The sequence below is a fragment of the Rhagoletis zephyria genome, unplaced genomic scaffold (assembly GCF_001687245.7).
Source record: "Rhagoletis zephyria isolate East Lansing unplaced genomic scaffold, Rhagoletis_zephyria_1.1 Rzeph_scaffold_00006, whole genome shotgun sequence".
Lineage (NCBI taxonomy): Eukaryota > Metazoa > Arthropoda > Insecta > Diptera > Tephritidae > Rhagoletis > Rhagoletis zephyria.
The window spans coordinates 941,516-961,241 of NW_016157090.1; the positions used below are offsets into that span (position 1 = coordinate 941,516).

At 33.1% G+C, this 19,726-nt stretch overlaps 1 protein-coding gene across 1 annotated transcript in view; it reads left to right on the plus strand.

Annotated features, from left to right (window-relative positions):
* Lgr4 (Leucine-rich repeat-containing G protein-coupled receptor 4) overlaps positions 1-19,726 on the plus strand; it is a 76,056-nt gene that overhangs the window by 39,985 nt on the left and 16,345 nt on the right. The window contains exons 8-13 of the mRNA XM_017607365.1: positions 1,002-1,073; positions 1,506-1,577; positions 5,915-6,055; positions 7,972-8,043; positions 18,256-18,399; positions 18,628-18,744. Coding sequence (XP_017462854.1) covers positions 1,002-1,073; positions 1,506-1,577; positions 5,915-6,055; positions 7,972-8,043; positions 18,256-18,399; positions 18,628-18,744 — 618 coding nt within the window. The remainder of the gene's footprint in view (positions 1-1,001; positions 1,074-1,505; positions 1,578-5,914; positions 6,056-7,971; positions 8,044-18,255; positions 18,400-18,627; positions 18,745-19,726) is intronic.

Below are 19,726 nucleotides of genomic sequence, written 5' to 3' on the forward strand. Positions count from 1 at the left end.
AGCTAAAAAAAAAATAATAAATTCGGAAATTTAACGTGTTACATCACTGTAAAAAAAAACCAAAGAACAAAATTTTTTCTCCGCTAAAAGATTTCTACATGATCTTGAAAATATCTTAAGCGCTTCGCCGTTCCGCATTCAAAATATTCAGAAGTTACAGCAGTTAGAAGCATGATAAAAATATAGCAAGGTAGAACCGTTCTCTCAATTTGTCGGCCATGATTTTTTTTTTGAAGTTTGCCAACATTTTAAAATCATATAAAAGTGGAAAGAAAAAAATGAAATTGTTCGAAATGGTTGTTGCTTGAGATTGAAAATGAAAAAGTGTGTGTGAGTTTGCGAGTAAATTTAAAAATTAAATTGTTTGGAAACGTCAAGAATTTGAAAAATTCCTCTCAGCGGTTCTACCTTACTATATTTTTATCATGGTTAGAAGTAGGAGTGGCAGAGAGCACTCAATGGCGGTACTTTTTTTGCTCTTTTCTCCAAACTCTTTTTTCAAACAGAAGATCTAGTAGACCGATTGCATAGGGATTTTTTGATTGGATGTACTGTTCTTAAGCAATGAATTTATTTAACTGAAAGTTCTGAAAGTTATATCGTTTTCGTCAAACAACTGCCATTTTTGCAAAAAAAAAATAAATTTTTTCTATATACCATCTTCTTCTTGTACACCATCTTGACAGAAGGGGGCTAATGGATGACTCATACCTCATTCATATTTTTAGTTTCTTAAATTTTAATTTTTTGGAAATTATTCTTAAATATGTGATTTATGTATGTATGTCAAAAAAGAACTTTTTTTTATACATTTCATATATGCGTTGGAAAAAAATAATTTTTTAACCTATTTTTTCTATCTCAGGGTGATTAACAGTTTGAGCATTGAAAAACTAGTTGCCCTTATTTTTCAATAAAAAATAAATTTATGTATGGGAAATTAAAAAAAAAAGTATTTGGTTTAACAAAGTATTTTTACAAACATTTTGTTTGATTTTCAGAATCCTCTCTGGCAACCGCATTAAAGAACTTCACAAATATGATTTTCAGCATTTGGATGGCTTAACGGAACTGTAAGTAAAAGTCAAGTTAATTTTATTAAATGTAACCACGGCAATTGCATTGAAATTCCAATGTAACTGAAGTTAAACAAAAATTACTCTAAAACATAATCATGAAAACTTTTATGAACGAAATATCAAAGAAAAAAGTAAAAAAGTGTTATTATAGAAATTTCTTTAAAAATATGTATAACTACATCGCTGTTTGTAAGGAATCAACTGAGCTTAAAATTCCAATCGCTTTCAGGAACTGATATCCGAAGCAACTATTTAGGTGCATTACGCTCATACAAAGGAACGCACATCCATCCATACATACAAACATAATTGGACTTACTGACTTACAAATATGAGTACTTAGTACTTAATAATTCTTTTAAACTTAAAAGAAATCGCATTCTCAACTTATGAGCTAAAATTTTTTGGTGCTCTATTTACTTACAGAGACCTGCGTGGCAATCGCATTGAAACATTTGAAGCGAAAGTCTTTGAAGAGCTGCAGAACCTTCAAGTGCTGTAAGTAAAAACGACTTAAAAATTTAATAATATGTGATACATGCTTATATTAAAAAAGAGAGGCGGAAACAAAATCAAAAAAAAGAGAAAAAATGGGGAAAGAAAAGGTGAAAATTTCAAAATAGAAATAATGGAAAAAAAATATAGCTGAAATGAGAGAACGGGCGGAGATTAGCCTGCCTTAGAGCACGCACAGCTTAGCAACGTTAGCATGCGGAAGCTAAGGCCGTTAAGTATCGTTTATTGCCTACTTAATCTTTAAAATGAGTACTTCCGAGTAGATGGCCATAATTAAGTGAGTTTCCAAGAATAGCCACCAGTGCCAATTACTAAAGGTTTCTCTTCTTGTAAATAAATTTTAAAGTTTTTTTGTGACCATCTGACTGGCCTCACAAAAAAAAAAAAACATATCTATGCATATAATTAAAAAAATACGAATTTCTAAAAATTTACGTTTCCTATCAGAAAACTCTTATATAAAAACCTTTTATAAAGAATATAAAAAATTATAGGCCCTTGATAAAGAAAAAAAAAAAGAAAACACAGAAAGCGGGGCCCAGTGGATCGAAGCTTCAAGTATTCTCTAGGGTTTTGGATCATTCGCCTTTTACCCAAAATCCGTTTTCGAGTTATTCGAAAAATTTAAATTTTAAAAACTGATTCCCGATTTTGAAATTAAGAAAGAACCGGATAAACCGGTTTTATTTTAGATAGTTTTCATACAGTGAAAATGCCTGCGCTGGTCTGCAGTCATGACCGAAGGTAGCATAATATACAATAAAATTTATATTCTCTTTAGGAATTCTTTTGAATGAACATCAATAATATATCAAGCTTTTGTTCTGCTGGCATTACCTAAAATTGTTGTAAATCGTAATGCAAACATATAGCATGCTTAAAATTTCTGAGCTTTTTTCGAATGAACGGCAACCTCACGCACACAATGTGAGAAGCCTACTCGACTGAAGGCCTATTCTGCTATAAATTATTCTATGCACCCTTTTTCTAGTCCGATTTTATAATGTATTTTCACCTATTTAATATTATATATTATTCGGAAAATATTTTTAGCATAAATAGCTTTCAAAGCGTTCAATTCAGACTTCCCTTTATCCTCCCTAATTGTAATTAAATTATATGGCAACTCCAGATTTTTAACCGTCTAGAAAAAGGGCGGTTATCAATTCTTCGTAACATATATATTTTTTTTTGGTTATATACATATGTTGCCGGATAACTTTGGATCACGTGAACCGTTTTCGATAAATCTTTATTATTAATTTGGTTTAGTTCCGATTATTAAATCATGAAGAAACTAACGGTACTCCTAAATTTTTAAATGGGCATTAAAGTCGTTTTTTTGTTTTTTTGTTTAATTTTTGGTATTTGTATTATTTTTGTTCTAAAGACGGTTAATTTCAATATTTAGCAATTGCCATTTAGTCCTTGAGTATCAAAAAGTTTATTTTTTCTACAAATTAAGTATATCAAAAGTTGGTGCCTATTCCGATATGGATAATAAATTTGAGCTCAATGCCAACCTTCAAATCATTTAAATGGAATATTCGTGTCAAGCGGCTTGTAGCGCATTTTTTAGACGCACAGCTATAGTTTCGCTTAGAAGGAAAACCAAAGGCAAACGATTAGTCATTTGCTCTTATTGACTTGCACGGGTTTCGAATAATTGTCACTCTATTAAATGCTAAAAGATATGTACATTTGGCTTTCATTGATTAACGTGATTGATGAAGACATAATTGTATACTTTTAGGCACAGCAAAGTAAAAATTCAATTTGTGGTTTCAATTTTACGTTGGATACAAAAAATGTCCACAGTACACACACGAAAAAGAGAAGCCACGCTTGCTCAAACCCTTTTGCCGCTACTGATTTATGAACCGGATTTATGCAACTCACACAAAATATGTAACTAAATAAAAACAAAGCACTTCAATTTAATTATCGTTTAATTGCAGCGAGTAACGCACACAAATATTTTAATATTGACTGTCGATTGTTTGGTGTCTAACGCGCGAAGGTCGCAAGGCTGCTTCATACATACATATGTATGGAAGTATGTGTGTGTGCCGTGTTTGTCAATGGATTGCCATGGCGTATACGTAATGACGAAGTTTGTGCGTTTGCATAATTTAAAATAGTCATTTATTTGCAAAGGAGATAAATTGGGTTTACACGCAGGCGGAATATGCTTTTTTAATGACACGTAAATTATGCGCTAAAGGGAAAGAGTAGCTGAGGTAGTGTGGGGATTATATGGAGGGAAATTTGCATAAATACGGAAAAGTTTCATTCGAATAAGGAGATGACATTGTACACAGTAATACTTCATAGAATTTGATTAAATTAGGTGGATGCAAAACACTCAAAAAAGGTATATTTTGTTGGCAGTAGAAGCTTTCGCTACTGAGCCCCTTGAACATTTCTATTTATTTGTATAACAATTTTTTAAAACAAAGTCGAGTTTAAAAGTAAAAAATAAATTAATGGCAAAAAATGTCTTAATAATTACAAACTAATTGTAGTGGAAAACTATAAAAATTATTATTTTAAAGCTACAAATTTTCAATCCTTTTTTGTACTATTTCCTACTATTTAGAGTTGCCACCAAATGTTTCGAACAATTAAAATTTGAATTTGATTAAATTAGGTCTATACAAAAAAATTAAAAAAAGGCAGTAAAAGCTTTCGCAACTGAGCCCCTTGCATATTTCAATTATTTTGTATAACAAATATTTTTAAAGAAGTGTATTTTAAAAGTAAAACATAGTTAATGGAAAAAATGTCTTAAATTAAATTCCGTGAAGAACTATAAAAATTATTTTCAGTCTACAAATTTTCAACGCTTTCTGGTACTAGTGTTGCCACCAAATTTTTCGAGCTGTCAAAATGAATTAATAATTAAAAGAAAACGATTTTTTTTTTGACAATTTATTCACTAGAATTTCTTGGAATGAAACCATTGTGGTATAATTTTGTTCCGAGTTGCCACAGAGTTTATAATAATTTAGTATTAAACACAAATTTTCGTGGCAAAGCATGTAAGCCATGTCGTTAAATTACATGATGTGACCAATTATAAAAGATACTTGTGCTGCAACGGAGATAAATGAACTATTCCGATATAAAAACTTACCAGTTATAAATATGTATTAAATATTTGCTAAATTAGATTAATAAATGGGAACCATAAAAATATGGTATACATTTTGCAGAGTTACCATGTGGTTTACCATGAAAAATATAACAATGAAGTTAAATCTCCAGCCTTATCTAAAATCTGATAAAAATAAAAATAAAAAGTGTTGCCATGTCTCGATAATTTCATGAAATTTCAAAGTTAATATACAAAGAAATTACTTAATATGTATTCTCCAATGGCATCTTAACTTTTAGGTAGGCGAGTTGCTTTGTGAATTATAAAACAAAACAAAAAATAATAAAATTGACATTCACAGAAATTTAGTGAAAAAGTATACTTTTATTTGAATTTAATATCTATGAAAAATGACAGAGAAGAGTATATAATTAATTACTAAAATTGGTGGCGAAACCGGCAGTTGAAGTCCAAAAAAAATGTTATTTACTAAAAATCAGAAAAAAGATTAAATAACGTTTAAAAATGTTGAATAGAGTTGCCATGTATTAATAATAATATTATTCGACATACGTAACTACTTGTAATAATTTGCCACATTTTTTAAACATTGTGAAGCAAATGATTTATAGATGCAAATTTTGAAAGTTGGATAATAGGGTTGAAATTTTGATAAATTTTTCATTCGTGTTAGTTGTTAATTTAAAAGGACAGGAGTGCTCGAAAATATAAAATTTAATAAAAAAAATTTTTTGGGGTTGCCATGGTATTTTTTTCAACAAAAATAATTTATATAATATTTTGAGGGTTTCTCTTGAAAAGTGGGCATTGTTGTTCCAAAACGTAAGAACAATTAAAAAATTGAGAATTATTTTTTTTTCAAAATGCAAACAAAATGTTGAAAACACCAATTTTGAGTGCTTCCAGCACTTGCATTAAAAGCTTCGAAGAACTATGTAAAATGAAAAATGCTCTACTTTTTCAGCTAAAGGCCGATAATTAGAGTTGCCATATCATAAAAACTACCAAATCTTCAAAAATTGCTGCAAATAATTAGTGTGTGATTTTTTGCAAAATTCAAACAATTAACTTAAAAATATTCACACCGGAAGCAATTGAGTTAGTCTTAAATATTTACCTTACACTTTGCGCTTTTCGTAAAATAATCTTCCGCTGTAAATCATATTAATATTGTAATATCGCTCTTTCTTCTCTCGTCTAGCTACCTTAATGAGAATCACATCCATCAAATCCGTCCGGGCATGTTTCCTCTACTCACAAAGCTGCATACGCTATCGCTGGCGCACAATCGCATCGTCGACATCGAACGGAATTCGTTTACATTCCCGCGGTTATTGCATTTGTAAGTATATTTACGAAAATATTATTAAGCTATGGGGGGCAAAGCGGCAGGCATGGGGTGCATACTAGTGCATTCGCGTAGAAGGGGATTAGAGTGAAATAACTCGCTTAAGCACACAAAATGTTATATTTGAGTCGCATAACATATGTGCGAATTTTTGTTTGCGTGTAAGTGTATATGTATATGCGTGCACGCGTTTACATTTCGACAACATATGCAAATCTGTTTTTCCGAAATTTTCACGCCTCCCCCCCCAACAAAATCCTTTCATGCTTCCATGCACATACAACCAAAGTACACATGCACTTACATGCGTCGTTGGAAATACAAATTTAAACGTAAATACATATATACGTATGTAGCTATGATTGCGCGCATATTTTATCTCCCGATTCAGTTATTGTCGGTTAGTACATTTTGCTTATACGCACGACAAACTTTGTGCCAAAACACCCTTCTGCCAAAAATGCTATTCAAAACACAGCCATTCACCGGAAATTTGCGCAAAGTGTTGTAAAATTAATACTCGCACTCGCTCAAGACGAAAGCGTGGAAAGCGGCAAATTGTTGTTGTTGTGTATTGTAAAATTAATGCAGCTGCCACCGGAGTTTAGTATGGATACATTTAATATAACAATTGCAAACAAAGCCATGTGTTTGTGTATTGCGGAAACTGCTCTAACATGCAGATAACTTGGTGTTTACGAGCGTTTCGCATTCGCAGTTGCATAAAAATGTCAAATTTCGACAGCTTTATGTGCCGCAATGACCAACGAAAATCGATTTACAACTTTTTACACAATTTACTTTAATGCGTACTGTAATATTTCCCCATCGATGACAATAGTGCGAGTGCAACCTGAACATAAATTTTGGCTGATTTGAAAAATGGAAATAAAGTTTTGATCACTTAACGATTGGACATCATTTTTAAGCCATTACATACTAGTTTATGGCCACAAAAAACTGAACATAATTTTTGGACATTTAAATTTTTGGTCAACCAAACTTTGGTATAAAAATGTGAACGTGAATTTTTTAATAATTCAAAAATTGGAAAGAATTTTGTGGTAACTTTTACACTTGATATCATTTTTGGCCATTTAAAATATTTTAATATTATAAAAACTGGACATAATTTTTTAATACTTTTTGAGAATTGTACCACCAAACGTATTTTTTGCTAATTCAAACTTTTGGTTGGTTTTTTGTAATATAAAAACAGGGTACAAACTTTTTATCATAGAAAAACGAACCATTTTTTTTTTGGTTTTTTGAAAATTAGACAAAAAATTGTGGTCACTAAAAAAACTCGATGTACATTTCTTCTAATTTAAGAATTAGGTAACTAAAACCTGGACATAAATTTATGATCACTTAAAACGTGGACATAATCTTTTAATGTTTTAAGTATTTTGGTACCATATAAAATAGAAAAAAAAATATTTGGCCATTGAAAAAATTGACATCTTTTAAAACTGGACATAAGTTTCTTGCTACATAAAGCCCGAACCCTAGAATTTACACTTTATTGAGCAAAAAGTGGGCAACGGTTATTTCATTTAAAAATATGCAAATAGAAATTGGAGCAATAAAAACGTTTTTTTACGAGCTTAGGTGAATGTTAACTTTTTATTGTTCGAGGTTTTCTTGCCCTCTTTTACCATTCTCTACTTTTTACCGCGCATATTTTTAATCCCCTCTCTTAAAGGATTATGAAAGATTATACCCACTTATCACCGTCAATTTTATATGTTCAGTTTACAAATATATAGCTTAACATTTACATCTTGTGTTTATAAGTACCTTTAATTTTTTAGGTAGCGTTTTCTTCGATCCTGTAATCCATATCTGCTTGACACAAAATATATTCGCCTTTTTATTGTTTTATTTGATTTTTATTTTTTTCCTTGCAGATTTTTAGCCGGTAATCATTTGACGGTGCTGCGAGCGCATACATTTTGTCCTTTACGTCTGCTGCAGGGACTGTGAGTATCGATTTCAATTATACATACATACATACATACAATCATATAAATATATGATTACCTAGTAAATTAGCTTTTGTCTTGGAAATAATATTATTGTCTGTATAAATAAATAGAAGATATTTTTCATGGTATTTCGTGTGGAGTGTGATATATGCGCTCGTGTGGTATCTTTGCTTTGGATATTGATGCTTCGAAGTTTTTTTGCATTCGAAGTTTCGCCGAACCTTAACAATTTTTTTGTATGGAAAAAAGTGCGTAATATAGTCAGAAAAAAATTATTAACGCAAGTTTTTAGCAACTTAAAACCTGCACTTTATGACACTAGAATTTAATTGGCTTTTAAGCTGCATACTCAAAAAATTTTCAAAAAATCTGAATAAAAAGTTGAAAATTTTTATAATTTTTGCATAAAGTTTGAAATGTGGATTTATATGGTGTTTGTTATATAATGAGCTAGACTTTTATGAAAACCCTAGCAAATACCCAGCGTGCTTCATTGCGCCTTAAAAGTATTTTTGAGTTACTTGATAACCGTATAGTAAAAGTTCAATTATTTTATCAATTTAATTGATGCGGTATCCACGGATTTTCCTTTGGAATATGCATGTTGGTTCGGGGAGAGGATGTAATTTTTTATATTCCGTCGAATATATTCGTCGATGAGCCTCTCTGGAGTTTTAAGGAAGAATGAAGTGAGGCTTATAGGCCTGAAATCCTTCGGTTTCACAAGTGCGGCCTTGGCTCCTTTTGGTAAGAATACAGCTTTTGCCTTTGTCCACTCATGTGGTATGTGAGTCAGGGTTAGGCAGGATGTAAAAATCTGAGAAAGCAGGGGGCACAGTATGTCCTTAGCTTCTTGTAGTTGAGCGGGAAAAATTCCGTCAAGGCCCGGAGATTTGTAGGGCTGGAAGGACATTAAAGCCCATTCCACCCTCTCCTCACTTACGACGTCCCTAACGGTATCACCCNGAGCAGCCCGGGAAGTGAGTGCTCATAAGGACCTCCAGCATTTCGCTACATGATGTCGTCCAGTCACCGTTAGGCTTCTGGATAGAGTTCATACTTGAAGAGGATTTCGAGAGATCTTTCCTCAGCTTCAGAGTTCTCTTCTATGTTATTGCAGAAGTTTTGCCAAGATTCGCGTTTCGCCCTCTTTATGGCCTTCTTGAAAATTTTGAGTGCGTCTTTGTATGGTTGCCAAAGACCTGTTTGCTTAGCATGATTGAAAAGCCTCCTGCTGTTCTTCCTCAGTGCTGAAATCTCAGGATTCCACCACTGTGGTTTCTTTTTCCCCTTCGGGAGGGTGCTTGGGCAGGAGGCTTTGAAAGCAGCATTACGNCCTTCACCGCCGCTTCTTCCAGTCTATAGGGTGGAAAAGCATGGCTGTCGTGGGCCATGTAGGTTGATGCCAGCCAGATAACGCTCTCCTTCAGCTGTACGCTGATGCAGACAGTGTCCCCGTCGCTGCATTGGGAGAGTAAAAAATGAGAATATACTTTTTTAATTAGAATGCAAGCTCTCATCCTACCTATTACTGGAGCTGTTACCACCTGGTAGGCATCAGAGTTCAGTCCGCAAACCTTGTTTCTGACGATCCAAGGTTCTTGGACTAGAATCAAGTCCTCAGCTTTATCGCTCGAGGCGAAGAAGGAGAGCAGCCGAGGCTGCCTTGGAGTGGCGCAGATTAATTTGTAGGATCTGCACCTTCCTCAGAATCGGTTATGTCCATTGCTTCTAGCTCCCTCCGCTCGGCGGTGGCAATGACTGTGATGTCATTGTCCTCCTCCTCCGGTTCGGATACCCGAAGCTGGTCCTCGTCCAGCGTTGCCCATCGACTGTAGACCGACCCTACGTAGAATCTTTGGAATGATTCATTAGAAAATTGTTAGAGCATGACAGAGTTCGGACTTGCAAATTCCTAAACCGTAGTGAGTTAAAAAAACGCAGTAAAAAGAATTATTTTGCAGTAGATTTTTGGTTTAGTTCTTTTTCCAATTTACGAGCATGTAGTACGTACATTAGGGTGGCCAAAAAAAAAACTAACCTAACGAATTTATGGCCTTAAAAGGAGCTATTTAATGAGAAGAAAACTCTCCCATTTGGAAAATTTTGTATTACAGTTTTAAAATCGTCTCTAAGACAACCAAATTTAGGCTAATTTTTTTTAGAGAATTTATTGCCGTACTTATAAAAATACTAAATAAAGTAAAATATACTAAAACAAGTAAAAATAACCACTCGCTTATGTAACGTATGTACATATGGGCTGGTGCACTCATCTAACTCGTTTACTCGCACGCCTTAACTTAAAAGCCTTATTATTTAAAAATGATTAAATAAGCGTTTAAGATTTTTACACAGTACATATTCCTTATATGCATATGTACATATATATTACTTTATTCACGAATATAACAATTTAGGATGAAATTTTAGTTTCTCAGATCAAAGTCATCTTTTACTCAACGTATTTTTTTCATTTGGTGGCTCACTAGTTTTATTACACTAGGCTCCTTCGCTTTGGCAAGCAAAAAAAATCGCCATTTAATTTTAACACTTTGAAGTATCTTACATTACTAAAATTAAAGAAATCGTAAAATTCCAAAAATTAAAAAAAAGCTGCGACAGATTTCTGCATGCTGCCCGGTTTTTTAATTTGGTGGGACACTCTTGAAACTTNAGTCCTCAGCTTTATCGCTCGAGGCGAAGAAGGAGAGCAGCCGAGGCTGCCTTGGAGTGGCGCAGATTAATTTGTAGGATCTGCACCTTCCTCAGAATCGGTTATGTCCATTGCTTCTAGCTCCCTCCGCTCGGCGGTGGCAATGACTGTGATGTCATTGTCCTCCTCCTCCGGTTCGGATACCCGAAGCTGGTCCTCGTCCAGCGTTGCCCATCGACTGTAGACCGACCCTACGTAGAATCTTTGGAATGATTCATTAGAAAATTGTTAGAGCATGACAGAGTTCGGACTTGCAAATTCCTAAACCGTAGTGAGTTAAAAAAACGCAGTAAAAAGAATTATTTTGCAGTAGATTTTTGGTTTAGTTCTTTTTCCAATTTACGAGCATGTAGTACGTACATTAGGGTGGCCAAAAAAAAAACTAACCTAACGAATTTATGGCCTTAAAAGGAGCTATTTAATGAGAAGAAAACTCTCCCATTTGGAAAATTTTGTATTACAGTTTTAAAATCGTCTCTAAGACAACCAAATTTAGGCTAATTTTTTTTAGAGAATTTATTGCCGTACTTATAAAAATACTAAATAAAGTAAAATATACTAAAACAAGTAAAAATAACCACTCGCTTATGTAACGTATGTACATATGGGCTGGTGCACTCATCTAACTCGTTTACTCGCACGCCTTAACTTAAAAGCCTTATTATTTAAAAATGATTAAATAAGCGTTTAAGATTTTTACACAGTACATATTCCTTATATGCATATGTACATATATATTACTTTATTCACGAATATAACAATTTAGGATGAAATTTTAGTTTCTCAGATCAAAGTCATCTTTTACTCAACGTATTTTTTTCATTTGGTGGCTCACTAGTTTTATTACACTAGGCTCCTTCGCTTTGGCAAGCAAAAAAAATCGCCATTTAATTTTAACACTTTGAAGTATCTTACATTACTAAAATTAAAGAAATCGTAAAATTCCAAAAATTAAAAAAAAGCTGCGACAGATTTCTGCATGCTGCCCGGTTTTTTAATTTGGTGGGACACTCTTGAAACTTCACACGTGTGTTGCATATGATGCCAAAGTGCACTGCCTCTAATATGAACACTCTCTTTGAAAACTACCCAAAGTTATTAAACAAAAAAAAAAACAATTATGATTTTTTCAAGTGACAATGAAAAAAATAGTAATTTCGGTACTTTATCGCCTAAATAAACGTTTTAAGTCTAAAAATGTTCAAATACTTGATTTATTTTTGTTCTACTTGTTTCTGGGACTCCATTGATTGAAATAAATACAAAAAGAATGCTTTAACGTTTTTTTTTTCTGGTGAGAGAAGAAAGCGAGACTAAAAAAAAACTTATGAGATTTGCTCAAATATGGGGTGTGCGTTTTCGTATGTGAGTATGCAATTGAAATACTAGCAGCAAACGCGATTTAACTTAATTCTGAAATTCAAATTGATATGGGCCAAAACCAGAACATAGATTAAGTCGGACTTAGCAACATTGCCGGGATTGCAAGCTTTCTATAAAATTCTCCATCCATTTCGTTATAAACCTTAAGCTATTTAAACAGTTATTGGCTTAATCCACTCGTTTTGCTATGACAAACTAAGGCTTGGCGCCAGCTGAAGTGAAACCTCAGCATATTAATTTAATTCCCTTCGGCATAAAACTTTCAGTGCTTACGCATTTTTCTTTCTCCACCAAGATTATGTGTTAAGGACTTGACAGCTGCTACACAAGCTTATGCCCTAACAAATTAACTAAGGTTAAAAAGTGTAATACCAAAAGAAGAATCGTCGGTGAAGTGTTGACGTGTAAAAATAAAAAAGGAAAACAACTGTAGCATATCAAAAACGAAACGCTGTCTACTACTGACTTTGGCGAGTGAAACGCAGAGGTAGATAAACAGGCTTTGCTGGTGTTTTTTTTTAGTACTGGTGTCACAAGTGACGCAGCTCGCTGTTGACAGCTGCCTATTAAAGAGTAAGGGCAATTTGCGATGAATTTTATTGTAGATATACACCAGCAGCTGGCTATTGAAAATGATTTAAATTAAAAAAGAAATAGACTAAAAAGATAGGAAAAGAAATAAAAAAAAAAAAAAATCCATCTTTAGCTGAATTTCAAATGCATACTTAATTATGTCAAAACGTTTATGTAAACAACTGGTGGCCTACGGTTATTTTTCTGACATCTAGCAACAGGCGATTAGTAGCGAAATGTGATACCACCAAAGGAAAAATTTACTTTGAATGGGGATTCAAAATATTTGTATGAGCAGGGAGAGGCATTTCGAATGGCTACTAGACTATAGGACTCGGTATCATCCAGTTATACTTGGAAACAGTAAATATGCAACAATTTTTCATTGGAAAAACAGTCAATTTAACTCACATTGCTACAAATAAAATTCGTTGGAATTTTTTGCTTGCTGCTTGAGGGACTTTAAGAAAGTTTAGTTCGCGAGAAAATTCGAATTACGGCTCAAAAATTCTACAAAATGAAATATTTGAGAGTTATAATAATTGCAAAAAAAAAACAAAATTAAAAATAGAGTTGGAAACAAAAAATAAATATGTATTAAATTATAGATTGTGTGTTGCGGGCGGTAGTAAAATAAATTTCGATTTCAATTTTTTCCAAGCGAAAAGTGAACATATTATTTTTTTCTTTGATAAAAATCAGATATAATTCAAAAAACTAAAAATGTAGTTATTTTTTTGTGTTGACGGCTTTTGCGTTTTTTTTTATATAACAAATGCAATTTATAAAAAGTAGCGTTGAGTTTTTTTTTTTAATTTTGTTGCGAACGGTCTTGCGCATTTTATTTCAAAAAAAATTCTGGTTTATATGTAAAAAAGTGCAAAATTCCGTCAGCAAAAAAAAAAAAATATTAAAAGTCAACGCTATTTTTTAACCGCTTTTCACATTATCCTTAAGATTTTGAAATTTCAGAATCTAAATACTTACCAATATGCATATCACCCTTATTTCAAACTCAAGCATGTGCTCTTCTCAGCTGAATATTACTTTAGAGCACTGGTGCGTATACGTAACGTTCAAATTGGCACACATCCTCGGTCTGGCGGTCAAAGTAATCAATGTGTCTCCGGCTAGAGTTTTTGGCACCCTTTAAAGAGTACGCTTGTATTTGTTATTGTTTGCCATTAGCGCTAGTTCAAAAAGCATACTTTCAGGGGCAAATAGCAATGGCAAGGATGCTGATTATTTGTGTGCTAAGGAATACTTACCAAGCAGACGCACAGTGCTGTATGAGCGGGCAAAAATCAAAAAAATTGTTGTCACGTATGTCTACGTGTTTGGTATCGTTGGAAAGGAAATTTATCCTAGATTAAGGATCTGGACTTAGTTTTTGTTTTTATCTCATAAGGTTCTCACAAAAACCTCTTAAAGTTGTGTGTTTTTTATATATTTTTTCTNAAAAAAAAATTGCTAAAAATACAATTTATCATACTTTATCTTAAGACACAATTTTTCTAATTAGAAAATCTGTAAGGAAACCACTCTATAGAGCTTTTTAAAAAATATTGAGTTTCCTGGCTGGAATGGCCTATTTGCTACACCCTAAAATTTGTTGCAGAAAATTTAAAAAATTCCTAAGTTTACAAAGGGATAAAAAAAAAATATGTAAAAGTATGTTTTTTTTATTCTTTTATTTTTTCTTTTATTCTGCAGACTCATTGCGCTTTTCGAAGAAAATCGTTTTTTTTAAGGTTATAAAATAAACTTTTGCAAAAAAAAAATTTCACTGATTACAGTTACCACAGTATTTTCCATTACTTAAATGCCAAAACATTCTTTAAAAATAGTAAAGTTTATTACTGTAGACACACGCGGTAGTGTTCTGTGCTGTGTAGTGAAGCGTAAAATAGTGAAAAAACTAATATTAATATGAATTCAATTATAAAAAACTCAATTTTAGCTGATATCTGGATTTCTACTCGTCCATCAGATAGAGTGTCTGCATTATCTGCATTTTTTGAAGACAAATTAATACGCGCTAAATGCGACAAAGCACTTTTGGAACAAAAAATAAAACTTTTTAATAGTGAGATGAAAAATAAGTGGAATTATAGTGGCCGCAAAAGAAGCGCTTTTGAAAAAACATATTCTAAATGGCTAAATTGGACATTCCTTTCCCTTCCGGATTCCAATGGAAATAAGGATAAATGTGCTGAACGGGGAAGACCTTCTAAAGAAGAATTTTGCGAAGCTTCACGGAGAACAAAAAATCGAAGGGTAGAGCATTTGTTGAAAAACTATTCCATCGAAGAGCTCGATAGAAGAGCTAGTATAGATTACACTTATAGAAGAGCTAGTATAGATTACACTTTTTCTGACTAGTATGATTTCAACCCGAAATTCATGAATGAATTCATGTATGAATACACCACAAAATTCATGTATGAATACACCACAATACATGTATGAATACACCACAAAATATATAGTCAATGAACTAGTGTGTTTGCTGAGTAGTTTGGAATTTGACTGCATGATGACTTTAATTTTTCAATAAACGGCGTTAGATAAAACAAATAATTTTTGATTCAGTATTTTGCAACAACTCTTGTTCGTGCGAAGTAACTAATAAAAAGGAAAACAAAATTATATTTGTCTTTTGAGTATTTAATGTCGTCTTGAATGAATCAAATTTTTTAAGCGTGTGACATCCACACCAAAAGATATAATCAATTTAAAAAAAACATTTTGTAGTCAAAAAGGACCAAAATGAAAGTAGCTGCCATTCCTAGAGGGTTTGCGTAAGAGAGATATAGGGAATCTTATTTGCCATGAATTAAGCCATAGAATGAAGCCTTGAAGTCTTTAATATTATTAGGAAAACGCCCTGTATAAATAATAAAATAACTACTCAGTATTGGAACTACTTCTGAATATCAAATTTTGCAGTTTCAATCTCAGTTTCCATGAAAAATGTAAGAGCTAGGTAAAAAAAAAATTGATTTTTGAAATCTCCGTACTCTAATCCACCAAGAAACGAATTTTTACTCAAATCCGTCCATTATTCTATTTTTGCCCACTTTTTATATGGAGACACAGCACTGTGAGACGCCAAAGTTATATTATTTTTCAATTTACGTCAATTCACACATATCCGTTACTAATATTCACTTTGCAGCTCACTCGCTGTGGGTAAATGAAAAAATAAAAGAAATAAAATAAGTACTTAAATGAAAACACAGTGACTGCGCTGCAATTGTTAAGCCAAACACGTTGTTTCAGGCCGTGCATATCCGTGAATCCTTACGCTGACAGCTAACATGTCTCACTTAAGCGTGACAATACTTTTGAGGAGCTCGCGTGGAGAGCAATGATATGATAAATAAATATTTAGGTTTCGTTTTCACTTCTTAAGAGATTAAGTGGCGGCTATAAAGCATACGAAAAAATAACGAATAAAGTAAGCAACAGCAGGTAATGCGGTTGAAAGCGTTTTGAAGGTCACACGTGCAGTGTAAAGCTCATCAAGCGGCTATTTGTTAGATGACTTTCCGCAAGGCTCACGCCTAGTACTTGTACATACATACATACATATATTTGACTTTGGTGAGTTGTAAGCTGATACGGCAGAACGGTAAGCTATGGCAGCATGGTATTTGCGGTGCTTAGACGTAACTTAGATATATGTACGTGCACATCTACGTTTCTGTTTACTCAATTTTTCGGCCATCATGTTGATAATGGGCAATCAAAAGCAAATTGAATTTTGGCAGTCTGTTTTGATTGGCTAGAAACGAAGTAAGATAAAATTAATGCGAATAAATAGATCAAAAGAAAAAATTGTTTCAAGCAAGGTTGGCAGGAAAGTATAGTACCTCTAAGTTTACCTTAAAATGGTTCTAGCGATATGCCGCGTGAACGTGTCGTTTCCAGATGGCAACTCTTAAGAAAAGTAGCCTATTTTCCAACCTAGGTCATAAGCTGTCAGTGTGCAAAATTTCATGCAAATAAGTTCAGTAAATTCCGCGAAAGAAATTAATAAAAAATTTTTAACAGGTGGCAACTCATAAAAAAGCAGCCGATTGTCCAATATAGGCCATAAGCTATCTGCGTACGAAATTCCATGCAAATCCATACAGTCGTTTCCGCGTGATGGTTTCTTAGTTAGAAAAAAATATTTAGGTTAACTTGCTAACTCCATGTACATATCGTCGTATAAAGTACTAAACCGCGTAACTGACATTTGTTCCAAAAGAGATATTTGCTCACTGGAAGCTCCTGGTATCAAGCCCTTATCCACTCATACTAAAATATCGATACTTAGATATAAGAAGAAGTGATAATTAGGGAAAAAAGCAAGAACCATTTTGAAATAGGACAAGTTTTACTCTCTGCTATAAAATTTTGGCAAATTCACATACGAGATTTTGCATTTTGTTGATACGCGGTTTTGTACTTTAAACGACGATATGTCAATTCCGTCAGTAACAAGAAAAAATAAACTGGAAAATAGTTTTGAAAACATATCGACTGCTAAGTGGAAGATCGACCTATCTCGGCAGTCAGTTCGAAAACGCCCTATCTCAAAAAACCTTTCAAAAACGTATATCAGCACATTTTCAATACATTTTGAAGTGAGATAGGGCATTTTTGAATCGAATTCTGATTTTTTTTTTTAGTTTGGTATGCAGCATTGAATTTTAGGCCTTTTTTATGTTGTGCAACTAAAAATATCTTTCAATTGTGTCTCACAAAGAGGAAATTTGTCTGTTTGCAACTTTAATCATTTCCACTTTGCTTAGCAATTATGACAAAAAAAAAAAAACAATCAATCTTTGACAAAGTAAATAACCAAAGAATGCTTTGATGACGGCTGCATCCTCTGGATGGAATTTTAAGCTTATATATATAATTTTTTTTTATTGTTATTTAGTTATGTTCAGTGTGCAAAACCAAGCTAAAAATTGTTAAGACTTTTTTCGCATTTCTGTTTTTTAGCTGCGATTTTCTTTCGGTATATGTATGTACATATTTTATTTTATAGCTTTTCTTTTTTACCCTGCCCACCGCTAGGGCTGTAAAGTTTTCGTGTTATTTTATTAGCATTTTTTCAGGCATATTGCATGCCCTTTCTTTAAAATGTTACACTCTGAAATTTTGTTCGAAAAAAGAAAACGCCGTTAGTTTATTTTACTTTTAATTTCTCTACGTCACAATGCACCTGTTCCCACTTTGTTACGTATACGCCCGCTACGTACCTGTCTCTCAAGTGGTTCACGCGGTCCCTCCTTCTACTCCATTTCCATATCACATTATTTTGTCTTGCTACTATAAATATCTCCCCTCTGCCACCTCTTGCCTTCTAAACTAACTCGACACAATGTGCTTTTACCTCCACATGCTCGTATTTTGCAAGCTGTCAGCTAGCTTTAGATTGTGGCTTATAGCTTGCTTTAGTCTAATAACTATTACCTGAGTCAAATTCTATTACTTCTTTTGCTCTTCTTTTCTTATTTTTCTCTTACCTCTTGCAGCCACCTGAACGACAACCGCTTGGCGCACTTCGAGTTGCATGCCTTCGATTGCATGCAGAATCTTACATCACTGCTGCTGACGGGCAATGAATTCAAGACATTGGATCCGCGTGTCTTGCAGAATCTGACAAATTTGAATTATATGTAAGTAGAGTGGTATGCATTATGTTGTTGTTGTTGCAATGTATGTACATATCTGCAGTTGTGTGGGTATGTTTTCTATTGCGAAGAGCCTTTCTACAAAGCTCGTAACGCTGATCAGCCACAATGCACACAACGTGGCACTGCAGTGCAAAACATTCACATAATACTCTGTTTCATATCACATTTTCTGTGACTTTTTACTATTTATTTTTGGTTGTTTTCTTTCAGCTACTTCTCTTGGTTCCATTTGTGTCGCGCCGCGCTGCATGTGCGCGTCTGTGAACCGCATGGTGATGGTATTAGTAGCACTTATCACTTGTTGGATAATCAGATATTGCGCGCGAGGTGAGTGTAAAGGAGGGAAGTGGGTGGAAAAGGGTGAAATTTATATAGTACGTACATATTTAAATATAAAAAATACATATTTCATAGAAATATTTAGCAAGAAAATGAAAATTCTTAATCTATGTAGTCGTTCAAGTAAATAATGTTTTCAGTCAGCGACAGGAAGCTTTTAATCGAATTCCACAAGGAAGGCCAACAACTCAACCTAATTTAGTACGATTTCGCTCTCCCTTAATATTAAAAAGCGTTAAGCATTCTACGGATTAAATAAAACAAAAACCTACAGAACAAATTTACAAATAGGAAAATCCCAAATTTGTTTCGTTATCTGGTTGCATTCAACAAAATCTTCCAATGCCAAATTTTTTGTCCTTTCCACGATTATTCTAGAATGATATATTATGTTTGTTATGTTTGTTGTATTTAAAAGTTTGAGACTAAACACTAGAAATAACTTTCTGGCCATTCAAAAAATGGACATAATTTTTTTTTCTCGCTTATAAACTGAAAATGTTTTTTTGCTGATTTAAAAATGGTGCATACATTTTTGGACATTTGAAAATTGACATAGGTGTCAGTAAATATAAACATGAAACTTGATATAAGGTTTGGGATTCTTTAAAACCGGACATATTTTTTTATTCACTTAAAAAGCGAATATAATATTTTAGCAATTCAAAAAACTAGCCATCAATTTTTGGCAATGCAAACATAGAGTGTAAATGGCGCCGTAAGGAAAATCCGAAGTTTTGTAATGACACAAAAAACGTCGAAGCACGTGGACTTAATTTTGGTTAGTAGATTACGAATCTTTTTATTAATTTTCTAGATCAGTTCGTTTTCCCCAAGATAATTTAATTTTCATGAAAAAATTAAAAAATTAAAAAAAGTAAAAGATGTTTGTAAATTTTTTCATTTGTATTAAGCCTGTTTTTTTACAAAAAATTAAACAACTAACACAGAAATTCGATGAATAGATAAA